This window comes from Dermochelys coriacea, chromosome 15 (genome assembly GCF_009764565.3).
Source record: "Dermochelys coriacea isolate rDerCor1 chromosome 15, rDerCor1.pri.v4, whole genome shotgun sequence".
Lineage (NCBI taxonomy): Eukaryota > Metazoa > Chordata > Testudines > Dermochelyidae > Dermochelys > Dermochelys coriacea.
This window is the reverse complement of record NC_050082.1, coordinates 25683045-25702842: the sequence shown is the minus strand read 5'-3', so window position 1 is coordinate 25702842 and position 19798 is coordinate 25683045. Positions and strand designations below refer to the sequence as shown.

At 41.3% G+C, this 19798-nt stretch overlaps 1 protein-coding gene across 5 annotated transcripts in view; it reads left to right on the top strand.

Moving 5' to 3' along the window:
• KDM2B (lysine demethylase 2B) overlaps positions 1-18293 on the top strand; it is a 166378-nt gene extending 148085 nt beyond the window's left edge. For 4 of the 5 annotated variants that reach the window (XM_038373648.2, XM_038373650.1, XM_038373651.2 and 1 more), the window contains 9 exons: positions 1882-2025; positions 8141-8227; positions 8866-9135; positions 10405-10443; positions 11862-12535; positions 14199-14362; positions 14922-15083; positions 16238-16456; positions 17044-18293. In XM_038373648.2, coding sequence (XP_038229576.1) covers positions 1882-2025; positions 8141-8227; positions 8866-9135; positions 10405-10443; positions 11862-12535; positions 14199-14362; positions 14922-15083; positions 16238-16456; positions 17044-17225 — 1941 coding nt within the window. In that variant the 3' untranslated portion in view covers positions 17226-18293. The remainder of the gene's footprint in view (positions 1-1881; positions 2026-8140; positions 8228-8865; positions 9136-10404; positions 10444-11861; positions 12536-14198; positions 14363-14921; positions 15084-16237; positions 16457-17043) is intronic. The other variant, XM_038373649.2, reaches the window with a different exon arrangement.
• Positions 18294-19798: the final 1505 nt, after the last annotated feature.

Genomic DNA, 19798 nt, shown 5'->3' with positions numbered 1-19798 from the left:
GCTTGAAATGACTGAAGCTGCAGTAGCTCAGAACAAGAGAGGAGTTGAGTATGTGAGATGATGTATGTTGCACAGAGTGGTTCTTCGAGGTGATGCAGGGGCATTGTGCCGGGAGGACCAGTTGTAATGGTTCAGCTGCAATACTAGGAGTTTGTCAACATGGGCATTTCAGTGGTGTGGAGTGACCTGCGGCAGGATATAGAACTGGAGACCCTTGCCCGAAGCAAGAACAATTACAATAATGCTGACAATGTCTTTGTGCTTTTGCAAGCACTTTTGTGCATAGACGTAGGAGTTACAAGCATGGCAGCTGCTTGCAATACAAAAAATTTCTAGTAGACAGAACTTCTGTGGCTTTGAACTTAACTTCTGTCAGTTTTCCCCAAGTGCAGACTGGAGATAATCTCTGTGTGTGTGTGTGTGCGTGTGTGTGTGTGTGTGAGGATTAATTAGTTAATGTTTTTAAAGTTCTCTAAAGATGAAGTGTGCTGCATAAGTATTAAGTATTTATTGACCTTATTTATTTAAGGTTTAGAAGTGTTGCCAAAGTTTATACATCGACAGTTGATGTATTGGGCAGGCTAAACAGTAGTATCTTCAGTGTCACTCGTTTTATTTTATCCTGCCTGAGATTTCAGACTATTTGCAGATTTCAATTAATGTAGTTATCCAATGATGGTTTGTTGGGATTTGTATATACTTCTAAAATGAAGCCTTTGCCTTGAAAGCCTATTCTCAGCTCTTGAGTGGTTAATAGATAAGTAGTGATATATAATGGATGGATAGATAATTATAATCAGCTTCTTTTGAATGTCTTTGTTTCCCTCCTTGTCACAAGACTTGTACCATATTGCAGAAAACCAAGTACTTGTGTAACTCCCACCTGCTCGGTGTGGCACTCTGTCCTCCTCTAGTGGTGGCTGGTCCAGCTGTAGAGATTGAGTCTGCTACAGCCTGGACTAAGAGAGGGGTGTCTTTTAGCTTATGCAGTAGAGGCTCATGCATTTAACTCAAGAGATCCCAGGTTTGATTCTTGCTGATGACATCCAAGGTTGTCAGCGTTACACTTGTGTGTGTTTTTAGTGCAAAGACAGTTTCTTAATTAGACTGACATTCTGGCACTTTGACACCAAGATAACAGAAATAACTAAAGTAGGTGGAGAATTGCAGCATCTTAACTGAGATCTGGCCTGGAAGGAAGAATATCTCCATTGCTAGAAATTCACCCCATTGCCTCCTGTGTACTTATACAGTGCCTACAAAATGGTATCCTAATCCTGATAGTGGCCTGTAGGTGATACTATGATATAGATATTAATCATGGTTAGATCTAGAAGTTGAGAGATTTGGGTTCTGTTCCTGGTTTTGCTGTGGACTTGCTTTGTGACCTTGGTTGATTCCCATAACCTTCCTCTGCTCTTTCTGTAAAATAGTGTTGCTGCCTACCTGCCAAGGGAGGTTATGAGGTATAATAGACCAGTGTTTTTGATGTTCTAATTTCTCTTCTTTCTTCTAACTCAAAAGCAGGGTTCTGTATCTGTTTACTGTAAATTTCTAAGACCAAGGCCTATGTGCCGATGTAGTTAGTGGGCAGGATTCATCCCTCGGGTTGTCCATTGACTTTAGTGGTGTTACAGGGGGCCAGGATAATCCCTAATGTATACCATTCACTATTTGTTGCTCTAGAGCACTCATCCTGCCATTGATGTTCAGTGCTTCTTACATTCATTAGTTAGAGTTGGTGGCTCTCAGCACTTTATAGAATCAAGGATCCCGTACCACAAACTGCTTTGAGATTAGCCAAATGTAAAATTAAATGTCCTGATCGTCTGCTCCATTATGTTACCTATGCCCTAATCTCTCTCTCATCTGTGCAAACAGCCAGTGCTGCCTCACACCGCTGTGTGTCTAGTGTGCGGAGAAGCTGGGAAGGAGGACACTGTGGAAGAGGAGGAGGGCAAGTTTAATCTCATGCTAATGGAATGTTCCATTTGTAATGAAATAATACACCCAGGATGCCTTAAGGTGAGTCCAGAGAAATGACACTGACAGTAGCAATAAATAGAGACAGTTAGTTCCTTCAGTTATCGATAAACTAAAACTAACTGCTTGAAAGTTTTTTTGTGAAAACTGTATGAGAATGTAGAGCTGGTGCAAGGTGCAGGTTGGCAGCTCAGGAGCCCAAAACCCTCTCTGAGTAAGGAACATTACTCAACAACATTCTCTTTGACATTTAGTAGCTAGTAACCCCAATGAACAGGGAAACCACTGCTTTCCCAAAAGAGCTTTCAGATTTCTTCAACCTTCTTAGTATTTGACATAAGTCAAGATTCCTCTCCTTAGATATTTCCAGGTAAATAACTCTGAGGTGAGGAGATGAACCTGTGAACATTCTTAGAGCTTCAGAGTTATTTAAACAAATCAATTTGGAAGTTAGGATATTAGAACGTTGTGATTCAAATAAACCTAAATGTCAGTCTGGAAAGACTCAGTGAAAATTCCAGTGCTGACCCAACATCTAGCTCTTCCTCCCCTTACAAATGGTAGTAAATGTGTGCCTCCCACCCAGCCAACCCAGCTGCTATAGAAAAGAAACTGAATTTGTCTGTTTAGATGGATTACAATAACATGGTTTGGTTGTAAAATAGTACAGCCTGCATGCTATTTCCGTCTGGCCCTTATTGGGCGTAGGGTGGTCTTAGGCCCAACTTGTGAGGGTGAGTAGGGTAAAAGGTTAGTTGTCTGTTCTGTATGTTGCTGGTAAGTGTGGGCAAAGTTGATCTCTAGCCTAGAGTTGAGCATGGGGACTCGGGGCAAACTACGCATGTCTACACTGTGATTAAAAAAAACTTGTGGCATCAAGTCTCAGAGTCTGGGTCAGCTGACTCAGGCTCATGGGGCTTAGGCTGCAAGGCTAAAAATAGTGATGTAGATGTTCGGGCCTGGGCTGGAGCTCAGGCTCTGAGATCTCTCCTCTTGCAGGGTCTCAGAGCCCAGGCTCTAGCCTGAGCCCAAACATTTAAACTGCAATTTTGTAGCTTAAGCCCCATGATTCTGAGTCAGCTGACCTGGGCCAGCCTTGATTGTGCCACAGGTCTTTTATTGCAGTGTAGACATACCCATTGTGACTGGGGTAGAGGCAGGATCTTCCACTTGGATGAAGTCGGGAGACTGTATGAGAGATGTTGTGGTCCTTTGCCTGTACAGAGAAGGTTTGTCTCCCGCCTTTAACTAGAGTGTTCTTGCAGTATGTAAGACTGTGTGTGAGAAGAAGAGAGAGGTGGCTTCTTTAGGACAGTGGAGGGTGTATGGCGGGAGCGTTCAGTGATTCAAGAGCAGAGTCGAAGCTGGCAATGAAATCTCAGCTAAGTATTTCTAGACTCTGACATTTGTAAATTTAAAAAGTCTGTTTTAGATGAGTTAAGACCACAATCCCCACACTTACTACCAACCTCTCTAGCCTCAGAAAGACAAATGGGTAGCTCAGTTCATGTGTTTGTCCAGACATAAACCTTGTGTTCAGCAGAGGCTGGCTCCAAGCTCATTGAGCTTTCCCAGCAGTGCCTGTGTCCTAGTAGTCTCTAGGGAACACAGCAGGTATGTTTTAGACTTCAAAAGTACTCCGCGTTAGCCGAACTCTGCTTCCATTGACATCAATGGCCATACCCTTCAATGGGAGCAGGGTTAGGTCAATACTGAGCACATCTGAAAATCCCATCCTCTATGTGGGCTTTTGCAGCCACTTGACTGGGAGACTTCTGAGTCACTTCATTCCAGAACTGATCCTGGGAGCGATTTCTCCAGCCTGAGTCACTCAACCATTCTCTTCTTCTTCATCATCATCCCAATTTATGGTTAAAATCGTTTTGGTATTGCCACAGTAAAATGTATTCCAACATCCCCTTCTCCTAGAAGGCAATAGTTGGTGTCTGTGGGACCCACTGTGACGGGAAAAATAATTCTGTTCCAAAATGCAGGAGCCCCATGCTCTGAATAATGCTGTCTGTATTATCTCTCAGCTCCTTAATCTCTGGGTGAGGAATGGCACAATTTTCAGAGATGCTCAGCACCCACAGCTCCTGTTGTAGACAGGAGGGTGGGGGAAGGCAGGCTGCAGTTGCTCAGCACTTCTGAAAATGAGGCCTTTAGTGTGTTAGCGAAAGAGTGGCTGATAGCACTAGCTGGAGCTAGTGGTTAGCAGGGGAAGGAGCTGTGTAGTCTGTCCTCCAGGGCACGTCAGTCCTGACCTGCAGCACTGCTTTACCTATTGCAGTGCACCAAACTCACATGCCCAAACTACTCCAAATTTTCCTCTGTCCTTCCCTCCAGCACCACAGAGTAACATTATTCAGGATTTGGCCTGCAGGACAGAATCACTATTTAGTGACAGTTGAAGCATTGATTTCCCCAAACCAAATCTGGGGCTTGCTGACATGCAAGCTAGCTATGCAGGATGTGGGTCAGACCTGTGAAATTCAGGCAAGTACTACTGCTGTCCTGCATATTCATGACCAGAGACTAACCAGCCAAGTGCTGTCTTGGTAACATAGAAAAATCACTTCCAGTGTCTGTGAAAATGGAATAATTTGAGATATTTGCAGTTCTGCCTTGGGCAAATAGGTGTAGGTTTTTTGTTTTGTTTTTAGCAAGTAAAAACAGCTGGCAGATAACACACCCTAGGATTCCCTTCCCTGTCCCTGGCTGGAAATACCATGTCAAACTGAGCTTTTGGGGAGCCCCTTACACCTTGTCCTCAGAAAGTGTTGTGTGGGCTGGGAGCCTTGTGTATCTCCTCAGCTTCTCTGGAGCTCCCAGAATCCCTGGTGACCTGTAGTAGTGGGGTATCCTCCAGTGCCTTTTCTGTAGGTGATCTCCTCAGGGTTGCTACCTTAGTGACATTTATTTATGGGACGAAAAGGACACTATCCCACCAGGGGTTTGGGAGTCTCCAGAAAGGCAAGACAGTGTTTTCAGATTTCTAAGGAACCAAATTTATTTTTTTCTCCATAAAACAATGTTCTCTCTTTCCTTTTTTTTGTCTCTTAGTCATCAAGACGTGTTCTTGGGGCAGCTTATTTTTTCCAAAACTTGTGAATGAATTTAGTGCTAATGAGTGCAAGAGGATGAATGGCATTAGGTGCACTGGTAGAGAAACACGCATGGAGTCCAAGACCTTCTCTACACAAACACTGCTGTGCCAGTACACTTCATTCCCCACTTGTGTCACCCCCTTCTTATTCTAGCACTGCCATGGCACATGGCTTTTGCTTAATGTTGTCAGATAAACACTGTGATTCCCACAACCTTTAATAGGACAACTGCATAGTTGTATAGTTCCACATTTAGATACCTAGAATTGCTGTCGTCCTGCTGGACATTCAATGCTGAAGGAGCTACAAGCTGTGGTTTAGACATCTACCTGCTGCTTGGTTTGTGACAGATTCAGTGGCAGGTTTTTGTGTGTCTCATTAGTTTGCCTACAATTACCTACATCTGTTCAGTGCTTTAAACTTCATGCAAAGGGGCCTAATGGCCTTTGTCTCCTTTTTAGGTAGAATTTGATCTATTCAGCCCAAGAAATAACTTGTTTCTGACTTGGGACTGCCCCAGGGGCTGTCTCCTAAAGATGGAGGATCTACATAACTCATTGTGGCACAGTCTCACACCTGTGAAGGGGGAAGGGAGGTTTAAGTGATAGTCAAGATAAAAACGTTTAAAATTCCTCCCATTTGCTTACAATGCTCGAGATTATTAAAACTGAAAGGGCTCTTCAAAAACAAAACAACTGACTTATCGCTCTCACTGGATAGGGAAACTAGAGCAGTCGCTGTCTGTCTGGTTCAGAGGCTCCAGACTGTAGCCCTCTTAGTTCTGCAGGAGAATATGCAAATAATGAGCTTTTTCACTGAATTAAAAAAAATTCTTTTTTGGAGCTTTTCTTCGGACTGCATGAGTCTTCCAGGCCCTTTATAGCACTATCCTTGCCTCTATTTCAGACTTAGCCCCCTCATGTCCTTTACCCTGCTGGTAATTCTAGCCTTGATGTCTTATTGGCCTTGCTTCCAACCTGCCATAATGTATTCAATGTCCTCCTTACAAGCTACTTTGCTTTCCATATAAATATAAATCTTCAGATACATTTCTTCCACAATGTCAAGAAGTGAATCTAATTTTAACAGGTTTTTTTTAAGTTTGTAATTGACTCAAGGTATGAACTTGCCATAAATGAGTAGCCATGTGCTCTTACTACCATAATCCTTGTCTTTCCTCACCCCATCCCAACCCACAGCTGTTTAATTCCACTGTGCCATATCTAAAATAAGACTAAAGGTGCAATTTTCAAAAGCACCCAGGTCCCACTTTCAAAAGTGCATTAAGGGTTTATGAAAATTTTATCCCATTAGCTCTTTGGGGCACGACCATGTTGCTAATTATACCATATAGCCCTTAATGCAGTTTTGGAGACTCTTTTTAAAAAAAAAAAAAAAAAACAAACACAATACTAATAAACTGGATAGAATGAGCTTTTCTTCTCTGACAGGTTTCAGAGTAGCAGCCGTGTTAGTCTGTATTCGCAAAAAGAAAAGGAGTACTTGTGGCACCTTAGAGACTAACAAATTGAGCATAAGCTTTCGTGAGCTACAGCTCACTTCATCGGATGTGTTTGGTGGAAAATACAGTGGGGAGATTTATATACACACACAGAGAACATGAAACAATGGGTTTATCGTACACGCTGTAAGGAGAGTGATCACTTAAGATGAGCCATCACCAGCAGCGGGGGCGGGGGAGGAGGAAAACCTTTCATGGTGACAAGCAAGGTAGGCTATTTCCAGCAGTTAACAAGAACATCTGAGGAACAGTGGGGGGTGGGGAGAAATAACGTGGGGAAATAGTTTTACTTTGTGTAATGACTCATCCATTCCCAGTCTCTATTCAAGCCTAAGTTAATTGTATCCAGTTTGCAAATTAATTCCAATTCAGCAGTCTCTCGTTGGAGTCTGTTTTTGAAGTTTTTTTGTTGAAGGATAGCCACCCTCAGGTCTGTTGTTTGAATGCTCAAATAAATTTGTTAGTCTCTAAGGTGCCACAAGGACTCCTTTTCTTTTCTTCTCTGTATACTACCTATTGAATTGATGAAGAAGAAATGGCTAACGTTGAAGGCAAGGGGGCTATAAAATAAAATTGCTAGACACACTGTATCTTTGAATGAAAGTTTCAGCCTGTCCCCTGGAACTGACCTGGCAAGTTCCATTTTTTTGGTATTTGGGCTGCAGCCTGGCATGGGGTTATTTTCCTGCATGGAGTCGAGGTTAACATTTTAAGGAGCACTCTTAAGTGCATTACAAAAATCCTCACTTTTAAAAACACTTTTCCATGTTAATGGGGATGGGAAAGAGACCTTTGTATCTGTAAAATGAGGATAATGATATTGACTTAGTTTGTGAAGTGCTTTGGAATCTTCCAATTAAAAAGCATGTATAAGAGCTGGGTGATTGATTATTTATTTTATTAAAAGGCTGATCTTCTTGTCAGCCCACTGGAAGGAAAAGAGTGAACGAGTGTACTGTAAATTGGAGATGAAGGAGGGGACAGTCGTAGATTAGGAGATTGGACAGCCCATTTTTCTACAAGTACAGGATATGGTATCTTAATAGAGAATGCGTCAACTATTAAACAGGGACTACTCCTGATCTCAGCCAACAAGCCAAGATTTAAAATCCATCTCAAGTACCAAACTGGCCAGTCTGTTTTTGATTTTGGTTTTTGTTTTGTTGGTGGTGTTTGGTGAGTAAACTTACAGGGTTGGAGTATAAAGGAAAGGAGTACTTGTGGCACCTTAGAGACTAACAAATTTATTTGAGCATAAAGCTTTCGTGAGCTACAGCTCTCTTCATCGGATGCATTTGGAGTTGGAGTATGCATGTCATAGTGCCAACAAGGTAGTACTGTTCCTTTAGTGCATCTGCCCTTGAGCCACTGGAAGAGAAACAACTGATCTGAGAAACAGGATAGCAGTGCAAAAAGTCTGTCCCCTGCTATTGTAATGACTACTTTGAGATGACTATAATCTATATGTGGACTTGTGCTGCCACTTAACACTATTAATTGCAAACGGGTTGTACCTCTTTCCCTCTAGGTGAAGGAATCAGATGGTGTGGTTAACGATGAACTGCCGAACTGCTGGGAATGTCCAAAGTGCAATCATGCAGGGAAAACTGGGAAAGTGAGTTTCACTGGAATACATGACATAAACATGAGACACTAAATCTGGTGTATTCTCTCTAACATCCAGATCTATTTTTGCTGTCTTGTTATGGCTATGAAACAAAAGCACTGTTAGTCTAAAAATTCATGTAGTAAACAGAGACACATTGTCAAATAACTTGAGACTATTTAAAAATCTTCTCTGCTTTTCCTTATTGTACGTCATTCAGCTGAGACAAAGAAAAGAAATTAGTCAGCACTCCTCTTGTTTGCAGTCATTTTCACTTTAGGATTCTATGCACTGACAGATTGTAACCAAAACATTGTAGGAAATCCTGCAGAGGAGGGATGTTTAAATCCAAACTAAAAGCTGTTGGTTTTTTAAATTCTGTAAAACTGTATTAAACAAAATCTGAAGTGTCCCTTACAACTAGTGAAATATTAGATTGCTTATTATCTGAGATGGAGGTAGAAGGTATGTTACAAATAGGAAAAACTCCTTAGAGGTTAAAATTCTTTACCACGCTGACTGTTTGTGAATAGCCATTTAGTGTTTAATCAACTGCTTGTAACCAGACAAGCTTCAGATGAAATGCATTGTAAACAGCAAAAAAAAGACATAAGATATAAAGTTTGTTTGTGTTTTCTCTCTCTTTGGCGTACAAGCAAAAGCGTGGACCAGGATTCAAATATGCGTCGAATCTCCCAGGCTCACTGCTTAAGGAACAGAAGATGAACAGAGATAATAAGGAAGTAACAGATGTAGCAAAACGGAAAGGGGAATGTGAAGAAACCCCCAGGCGGAAATCTGATGAACATTCCAAAAAAAACCCTGTTGATTCTATTTTGAGGCGAAAGTCAGATGATGCGCATATGCGAAGGAAAAGAAAATTTGAGAAACCCCAAGAACCTGCTATGAGAAAACGGGTATGAGAGGATAGAACCCCATTTCCTTAATGCACGCACACACACGGGCACTTGTTTTGGGTCAGGGGCTGATGTCTCTTGCACTTCTGCTTTGAGCTTTCCTTTGAGTCTCTTGAATTCCAGCAAGTGATAGTTACAAAGAAAATTGCATAGCACTTTACATTTCTTTTTGAAAATTATCCATCAAGCAGAACAGTAAAGTTTATCCACCTGAACTTTACTTTACTTTTTTTTTTTATTCAGGGACAGAGAACATGGCAAAGAACTGGCTATTTACTTTAAAAAAAGAAATTCTGAACTAAGAGAGCCACACTGTAGGATTTTTTTTTTAAAGGGGGGGTGGTCAAAAATAGTTTCAATCAACCCTTTTCATCTCTAGCCACTGGGTGGCACTTGATAGCTTTCTCTAACTAGCCATAACTACATACAGCAGTAGTAATACTTCACTAAGTAACTGATCCTTACAGCATCTCTGAGATGATATTCTCCACAACTTACAGAGAGGAGGAGGAATCTATCTATTGCTTTCAGCTGTAGTTTAGGCAACTTTTTAAAATCTGACTTGCACAGTTTATTTGGGCCAGAAAGCATTCAAATGCATTAGTTTAATTTAACATCTAGGGATTGCAGAGTAGCTTGTCTGTGGAAGTGAAAAGGGGGACCTGGCTTTAACTTTGGTCATGAGTAAATGTGTGGTGATTTCAGTTGTGTTTAGTGGGAGTTTTTGTGCTAGTTTTGTAGTACACATACATTCGCTATGGTAAACAGCCCAAGGTTTGAAATAGAGGTGATACAGGTAGTGATTGAAGTTGCAGAGGCAGAGTAGGGGGGCTGCATGCACAGTGGCAGTCGCATGTGTTTGGTCTCTAGCCAGTGCTGTTATCTGCTTGCCTTTATGGGCACTAAAAGCTATTTGACTTAGTCAGAGATGCTGGTATGTGTTTCCTACATGCCTCCAGAATGTGGGACACTTTGATGGTTCTGTAGAGTGACACCCAGTGCACTGGGGAGGAGATTATGGGGAGATCTTAAATGTTCATTGATGGACTTCAGCCATTGAAAACCACAAACCATTAGTATTCAGAAAGGCAAGAAACAAAGTGTGGCTTGATTATTGTATAATGGGTTAATCTGCCTGCTTCATTATGCTTTGTTGTAACCACTCACCGAACCAGCTATTAATTGAAGAAAATTGGTAAAGTATGAATTTTTACTAGATAGCTACACAAAAAATAAAATATTAGTTTTGTCTTTTCTTTCCTGAAACAGCTAAAACTTGGTAAAGAAGAGAAACTCTTCAGGAAAAAGGTACTTTGACACGTCTTTAATTTGTGTGCTTCCACTTTTTTCCCCTCTTGTGTTCTGTTAGCTGTATTGTGATTCAGTTTCTTTAGCAATCCCATTGCTGTGTCTTTGCTGCCATTTTTACTGCATACTTGCATCTCAGAATCAGAAAACATCCTTTTTCTGGATTCACACAGAGGTTTCCACCTGAGATTAGTTGATCTCTTTTAAATATTTCCTATTCTACAATCCTCTACTAAAATGCTGTTAAAACAGTGTCACAGGTCGGTACAAGTTTCCTTCCCCTTGTCCCGGCAGCCACTGGTATCGGTGGCTCGGAGGAATCCCGGACGTCACACCTCCTTTTGCCAACCCCATCCCTGTTTGCTACAGTGCCGTTTCATTTTAGTTTTAACAACTGTCGACTTCTCTCTTGCTTGTAGTGATCAGATTAGACCCGAAATCTTCCCCTTTTTTGGCATGGTATTACACATCTCTTGCAACTGTGTCCAACATACATCAGTGTGGGATTTGATTAAAGTAGACAATGATGTTTGATTCCTGCTTACCAAAAGTAACTGGATCAGGGAGGAAGGTTCCAGCTGACACCTCCACAGCCCCACTTTCAATCAAAGTTTCTGTGAACTTCAAGTCTCATCAGACTAGCAGTGTATCAAGGCTGTCAGTAGGATCACCCGTTTGTATATATACACACTGTGCTGGAGAGAGACTGAGACAATGAAGTGCACTCCTTGGGACATAAAGGGGTAGCTACCACTCAAGGATCCAGCAGCAAGTGGCAGAATAGCAGTATGCCAGGAATATGGCTTAGTAATTGCAATACAGAATGTTCCAAAACTTGCTAAATCAAACGAACCCAGTGTTCTTAGCCTGCGTTGCTGCTTGGGTGAGTAAAACTACTGGTCTTGACTGCATCTCAGGAAATACAGTGGCTGTCTTTTAAAATGGGAAACTTACTTTCTGAACCACAGTATCCTGAGACAGTTTTCTCCTATCCAACAGAGATCTCCTTAGGAAGAGAGCATTTGTTTACATCGTGGTGTTACCTGGTGCATATATTAATTGTTTAACTGGTGCTCACTTGCTGTGCTACCAGCAGAACCTTAAAAATTAGATTGTCCTGATGTTTTAGGAATATCCATGTTAAATATAAAACAGTCCCCTGGAGTCCTTAGGGTTGCTCCTGAACTTACGGTTTTTAATATACAATGCCTCTTTAAAATACCATCTTAGGTGTGGTGCCACCAGTTATTAACGTTCCGCTGTAGTCGGGAGAATGTTTGGATGTGGTCCTTTACCCTATTGCTCTCTATGCAGGCAGCTGGGAAGCATGCCCTCTTGCACAAGGTGCTGTTTGCCGGCCCTGTGACATTAACTTGTTAATTATCAGCTCTACTAAGCCTCAAACTCTTCCTTTTCAGAGGCGATCATGGAAGGCTACAGATGACCGACCTGCCATGGCCAAACCCCTGCGGCGTTTTAAACAGGAACCTGAGGAGGATCTGCCAGAAGCACCTCCAAAATCCAAGGAGAGTGACCAGTCGCGGTCAAGCTCTCCCACTGCGGGCCCCAGCACTGAAAGTGCTGAGCCCAGGGACAAGAAGAAGATAAAGATGAGGCGGAAAAGGCGGCTTCCAAATAAAGAACTGAGCAAAGAGCTCAGCAAGGAGCTCAATCAGGAGATCCAAAAAACCGAGAACAGCCTTGCCAACGAGAACCACCAACCCATCAAATCTGAGCCAGAGAGCGAGAATGAGGAGCCCAAACGTGCTCTGTGCAATAGTGAGAGACTCCACAGGTTCAGCAAAGGGTTAAATGGGACTCCCAGGGAGCTGAGGCACCAGCTTGTGCCAAGCCTGCGAAGCACACCTAGGGTGATTTCCCGGCCACCACCTTCACTCTCTCCTCCCAAATGCATTCAGATGGAACGCCATGTAATCAGGCCACCCCCCATCAGCCCTCCTCCAGACTCACTCCCCCTAGATGATGGGGCAGCCCATGTGATGCAAAGGGAAGTCTGGATGGCTGTCTTTAGCTACCTCAGTCATAGCGACTTGTGCATCTGTATGAGAGTTTGTAAGACCTGGAACAGATGGTAAGGAGCTGAGAGGGATGATGCTGGTTGTATCTTATTTCATGATGTGATGCATGGAGGTATAGGATAATCAGCACTTACTAATTTCTCTTCTTCCTGAAGGGGATTTAAGCATGTGTGAAGTTTTAGAGGAAGATGATGCTCTCCTCAGTTCACATGGAGTGAGGGTATGACCACAAATGCTGGCCTTGAACAAAATGCAGTTCAATCAAAAATAGTTTAAATATTTCTAGGTGAGGTGTGTATGTGCAGGAGCTGACCTGTTTTTTCTTGAGAACTCTAGATCACCTACAAGGCTGGTAAACACACAACCACATAACATCTCTCATGCCAACTGTATTCCAAAATCCTCTAGTTAGACAACAGCAGAGAGAGCAGTGTACTAGTATAGGAAGTAGAGGTTCCTGAATCTGGACATCATTAGATGCTTGCCTGCCTGCCATTAACTTGAGTCTTTCCTCCATCCAGTTATTAAACGCCCCCTGAGATTCAGATAAGATATCCCTTTGCCCCCTGATCACTGATGTAAGAAGTGCTTCAAACTGTTCTAAGATTATTTTTGCATATACAGGAGCACATGTTGGAAAGAACTTGTTTGTTGTATTCTCAACTCTCTGCTTTTTAACAGCAGTTTCATTGGTAGAGAATCTGAGTATTTTTTAATAGTATTTTCCATGCTAATTATTATATTGCCATTTATGGTGTGTCTCTCTGGGCCTCTTTTATATAAATTGACTCAATAGGTCAATGACCGTAACCCAACAATAAGCTATAATGTATATTATGAATCTCATAGCCATGTTTATACACTTGGCTGAACTTCCAATAAAGCATCCTCTTGGCTGGCTGCTCAGATGCATCAAAACTCTAATATTTACCCAGACAGGCAGATAACAGACTCTTTCATGGCACTACCCAGTAATGAATAGGATAATTGACAAACTGATAACTCCGTGGAGAATAAGGTCCATGGAATTGCTTCCACTGTGGATTCCTTTGATTTTACAAGAAGCTTGTAAACCGATTTTCTCCAGCTAAGTACAGTGTTTCCTAATACTAGGTAATTCTTGCAAGTTCATTAGGATTTTTGCATGGTTCTGTTGCACGTAGCAAACTGTAGCAACATGGAAGGGGCAGAGACACACAAGCTGCGTGTGTAGGATTAAAATAGAGATGCAGAGCAAGAGATGGAGGATTCAATCTTACAAGACTCACGAGTTTAGCTAAAAGGAAAACTGGGGAAATCAGAACTGTCAGTAGCACCTCCTTGGTCAAAACTGACCTTCAAGTTCAAAGGCTAAGAAAAATAAGAAATTGTTCTGGTTTGTTGAAGCTATATGATGGGATTTTCAAAAGCTCCTCAGTGACTTAAGAGCATAGGTCTCACTGAAAGTCAATGGGACTGTGCTTTTGAAAATCCCTCCCATAACAGGGTTTCAGCTGTTGGGAAGAAATTCTTACATTTTGGCTTTGATGAAAACAATTGAAGAAGCTTTCAACTTGTGTAACAGACTCTTCTTGAATGCATTCATGAGCTCTCCCTAGCCTCTTCAAGCAGATCTCCCTGCTGCTGCCCTTACAAATACACTGGTTTCTCAGCTATTTTTAACTCTTACGGCATTACAAAATTCATACCTAATTAACAACTGTGGTGTTGTTATAGGTGCTGTGATAAAAGATTGTGGACCAAAATAGATCTAAACCATTGTAAATCCATCACTCCACTTATGCTCAGTGGCATTATCAGGAGACAGCCTGTAACCCTTGATCTTAGCTGGACAAACATATCTAAAAAACAGCTGAGCTGGCTCATCAACAGACTCCCAGGTAAGTGACATTGTGACTGGTGTATTGATCCCAATTTAGATACAAAGGGGTCTCTAGGGAGAAATCTCTGTGAAATGTGTAATGAAACAAAATTTAAAATGATACAAAAGGATCTAAGTGGCCTCAGAGAGAAGTATTAGGACACAGAATCCTACAGCAACAATATGACTGGAAATTTTGTGGTGATTGATCAGAGTCCTATGTGAAATGAGTGGGATAGGTCCTAGTGGAAAAATGTCCAAATCATTAGTATAAGCAGCCTTGTTAGCCAGCCTCTTAAGAGAAGTTTAGGATCAAATGGGTGATGGAGAACTCTGTCTCCAGGGAGACAGTCACCCATAGTGGTGGATATTCCAGATCAGGGGTGAAGTACACTGTCGGGGCATTGCGGGGATACTTGCCCTGTTGCTGCCTGTGTTAGCTCTGTTCTGTGGTCAGAAGATTGCAGACTCTTCAAGTGTTAGGATCTGTCACTATTGCTACGTTTATCCTTAAAATTAACCTAAATTGGACTCTACACTAGGATCAACTATGGCATTTCCTTTGTTTGTATCTCCAGGTCTACGAGACCTGCTATTATCAGGGTGTTCATGGATAGCCGTCTCGGCACTTTGTAGTTCCAGTTGTCCTTTACTCCGAACCCTGGATGTTCAGTGGGTCGAAGGATTAAAAGATGCACAAATGAGAGACCTCTTGTCACCACCAACAGATAACAGGCCAGGTAACAGATTGATTGACTGATTTATTAATAAATGTAGCTTGGCAAGTATCTTTCATGTGCCAATAGGAGGTAGCTGGCTTGTGGGACACTGCACTTCTTGGGGCCATATCCTCGGCTGTAATAAATCAGCGAAGCTCCTTGATGTCAGTGTTGCTACTACAATTTACATTAGCTGACCATCTGGGCCCTATTCTGTAGAATGCGGACATATGTGAGATGTGTGGGCCAGTACTGCTACAGTGCTGGACATCCTGTGGTAAGTTCCTAGGTAACAAGCTATGGCCTCTGGCCACTCACTTCATCTGCTATGCCAGCTTTCCCAACAAATGACTTTCCTCCATTCGGGCTGCAAACGTGTATACTTTAAAAGTGTGGAAATCTTTTCTTTCAGTTCAGAGGAGCAGTAGCTTTTTTTGGCCTTATCAAGGCCTCATATCAGCTCAGAAAAATATTGTGTGATCTACCAAACATGCTGGATCTGAACTTGCAAATGCATAGTGCTTGTTCCTATGAATAATTCCACTAAAGTCTTTGGACCCTTAATTATTTTACTGGGACCACACTTTTCTCCCATCAGGGTTTGGATTTGTTCATATGCCTGTGCAAACAGGAAATTATTCTAGACTCTTGCATGCTGATGGCTACAAATGGTTCTATCAAAATCATTAACAAAGCTATCATCAAAAATATTGAGCCAAAATGCATTTCACATCTCACAGACTGCACTACTGGAGCCGAAATAAGTCCCAGTCTTCCATTTTGACTCACGGTTGAGTTGGGCTTGGGTTTGTCAGACCTCAGTTTTTATTCTTTTGTTCCCATTGCTGTGTGGAACCCATGCAAAAGGGGAAAGTGATTGATTGACTTCCAGGGGAAACAGTGAAAAGAACTTTAGGTAAAGTGCTGTCAAATGCACAAGCTAAAAGTGAAAAAACAGAGGAGGAAAATGTACTCTCACTGATGGTCACCTTGGGGGCTCCTTGAAACAGTAGGTAACTTACATCACTTCTGTGTATGTTTAACTGCCCATTTAAGTAAATTGGGGGCATTGGCACCATAAGTTACAGTGCATTTTGTGTGGGGTTGGTTTTTAATCTGCTGCTGATTGCAAAACGAGAGAAGTTTAAAAAAAACCCAACTTTTTTGTCTTACAGGTCAAATTGACAACCGAAGTAAACTACGGAACATAGTTGAGCTGCGTTTGGCTGGTCTGGATATTACAGATGCTTCTTTGCGATTGATCATTAGGCACATGCCTCTGCTTTCCAAACTCAATCTTAGTTACTGTAACCACGTGTCCGATCAGTCTATTAACCTGCTGACTGCAGTAGGAACCACCACGCGTGATTCCTTAACTGAAATTAACTTATCAGGTATGTGATGGGAGGTATGAATGAGGCTCTGCCTAATTGTACCAGAGCTTGTAGTGGCATGAGAGATGCTGGATTTGTATGAAATATAAGAGTACAAATTGCAGGGGAGAGAGAGAGTTTACTCAACTATCTCCCTCCTTCCCCCTGAAAGAGCTTCATACGCTCTATTAGCCATAGACACCCCTCCCCCCCCCCGCTAGCTCACCTGACCCTTCCTGGGGAAAAAACACAACTAGCAATTCTCCTTTTGTCCACTTAGCTTTCTTTTATGCTAGAGAATTCACTCTATTCTGTCTCCAGGCTAGAAACCACCACTTTACTTTATCCATCCTCCCCATGTGACTCTAAGCCCCCTCTGCCACCACTCAAGAAACTGGCTTGTTTTGCATTTTTATCCAATATGTTACACAACTGGCTGCAAAGATCAGAGAATTGTCATCAAGCTGGTGGGCTTTAACCCATTGATTGTATTGACCAATGCAATGATACAAGAACAAATGGGGGCATGTCGCAGTCTGTATAAATTGTCCTTGTATTGACAAATTAAGACTGATTAATTTCTCTCCCCTTTGTTGTTTTCCTGACAGATTGCAATAAGGTTACTGACCAGTGCCTGTCCTACTTTAAACGTTGTGGAAACATATGTCAGATTGACTTGAGGTACTGCAAGCAAGTGACAAAGGAAGGCTGTGAGCAGTTCATAGCAGAGATGTCTGTGAGTGTTCAGTTTGGTCAGGTGGAAGAGAAACTTCTTCAAAAACTGAGTTAGTTAAAGGACAAGTGTGTAAATATTGGGGCAAGGGATGGGGAAGGGGCTAAGAACATGTAGGGATTTTATTTTCAATTGGGAAACCAGAAAATATCAAAGATTGGATTTTACAGTCCTGTCAAGGAGAGAACATCATTAAAACTACCCATGTTAAGAATTTCAACCTGTGCCATTTAATTCAGTCTACCTGGGATGTCCTGCACTGGCTCTTACGCAAATTCATAAGGTGACTGTTATTGATGATAAATGTTCACACCTGGAAGAAGACTGATCTGTTGTTTAAAGTACCACAGCATGTGCTTGGGTAGTATAAATTTAATTTCTGCTCTTCATTTCTTAAAACAAAAAAAAGTTGGTGTCATTAAAGTGGACCACACACTGCATTTCTGCCTTCTTAACACATTTTGTTTTACATCTTACATTATGCAGAACTATTTTTGTACAAAATTGTTTAAAAGTTATTTATGCAATGTTTGAATGCATTACCGGTGTTTTGGTTTTGGATTGCCAATTTTTATCTTTACAGTAGGCGAGAACTTAACCTATACTTCGTAGACAAAGTATCCATCTGCAAACGTGCCCAGGTCAGGAAAAGTAGGTTAATACTTTCAGTTTAAAGCATGTTTTAATGGAAGTTTATATCCTGCTTTGTATACTTCAGAAGTGACATAAGCATGTTGTGGAAATAAGGTGTAAATTATAGTTGAAGTAAGACACTATGCCAAGTTTTATCTGTATAGAAATCACCTTTTTCTCAAAATTTTAAAAATTCCAATTTCAGCTTTTGCACATAGGAGGGTTTCACTCTGTAGCATGAGCTCTTGTACTCAATATGAAATTAATTTATACAGTGAGTCAAGCTGTAGAATAAATGGTCAAGCATAGTCTTTTTTTCCTCTTTCTTTGAAGTGTGAGTTGAGTTCTCATTTAAGATTTATAACATGGTTATTTCCTGATTGTAAAATTCTGCATTGATAAGTGCCATTGTTGTAAGGTGTTGTTTTCGTAGAATTTCCTGATGCAGTTTTACCTTTGTTGAATTTGTATAAACAATTGTACAAAAACAGACAAAAAGCCTAAGAGGGTTTCTATTCAAACTTGAATTGATAAAAATTGTTCTGTTTTATGCAGAGTCAAACGTATTTACAGTGCAGTTCTTATCTGAAGAGCAACTTTATTAAAAACAAAACAAAACTGCATACCACTTTCTTACTCAACAGCTCTGTTCCTTGTGTGTACTCAGTCATGACTTTCTGCCTTTAGGAACAAAAACAGATTGTTCACTGTGTTTTGCTCTTAGCCATGCAAAGCCACCAACTAAGACTGAGGTGAGCTGGATTTTATTTCTTTTTGTGTGTGATCAGTCATGAGGTTTCAGTTATGCATAAGCAAAACCATTGAGCAGAAAATGGCACAGTGGACACAAAACACTCCAGGGTTGCACAAGTGTAAAGTGACTTACTCTGGCCTGAAGCATCTTTCATTAGTTGTGATACATAAAGTCATGTCTCTCTAATATACCAGAATTCTCTAAGCATGCTGATAAAGGAGAGAGAGTTGATCATTTTATTTCCAAAAAGTCTGACAAAGCTCCAAGGTTCTGGACCAGAACCTGTAGTGTTTAATACACATATAACCTGAGAAATTAGTAAACAGTAAAATGGCATAAGTTCCAGGTAACACAGTTATTTAGATGAGACAAGACTAAAGCTCATGAGCAATTTCAGAAGGACCTAACGTCTCACTAGCTGGGAAGCAAAACTGCTAGATGAAATTCTTTGACAAGTGCAAGGTAATGAATGTTGGAAGGATGAGGACACAACTACCTGTATATTGCAGGGCACTCAATTTATTATGAGAAGACTTGGATGTACTCCTGTGGCCAGTTCAGTGAAACCATGTGCACTGGCAGTCAAAAATGAAAATGGTAGGATGGATAAGACCTGGAAAATATCAGAATAGATTGAAGCACCTTCACTGTTGGACTTGTGAGATGTGGTCCATCTAGGCTTGTATTTTCATCCCAGCATGACTCGTCTCTCCTGTTATGTTTGTAGTGCTGGTAGTTAGAAAAGACATCTTTTACTTACAAAGTGAATACATCTTGATGTGGAACCCCCTACTGCCATTCTTAATTGCTTTTATTTGAAATGATTTTATTCTGAAGAATGACTGACTAATTCTGCTGCTTCAAAATTCAGCTTTAATGGAATATCTTTCCTGTGCTATGAACATTTTGAGAATCAACAGTGTGCTTCACCATTGCAGAATGTACAAGACATAATCTCTGCTTGAAGAACCTTCAGGTAAGTAAACAGTACAACTCGGTGTAATGCAGCAAGTGACTAAACAATGGACGTAGCCAAGCAGCATGGATTTTGTAACTACTACATTAATTGCTGGATTAATGTTGAGCTTTATAGAAGTGTTTTGTTTTTAAACAACTGGTAGATGCCCTGCATAAAAAATTGACATCAGGCAAGCTTTCTCAGTTTCACCATCTGTAGAGTGGGTGTAATAGTATTTCTTTTGTAAGATGCTTTAAGATCTACTGATAAGAACTATGAGATCTA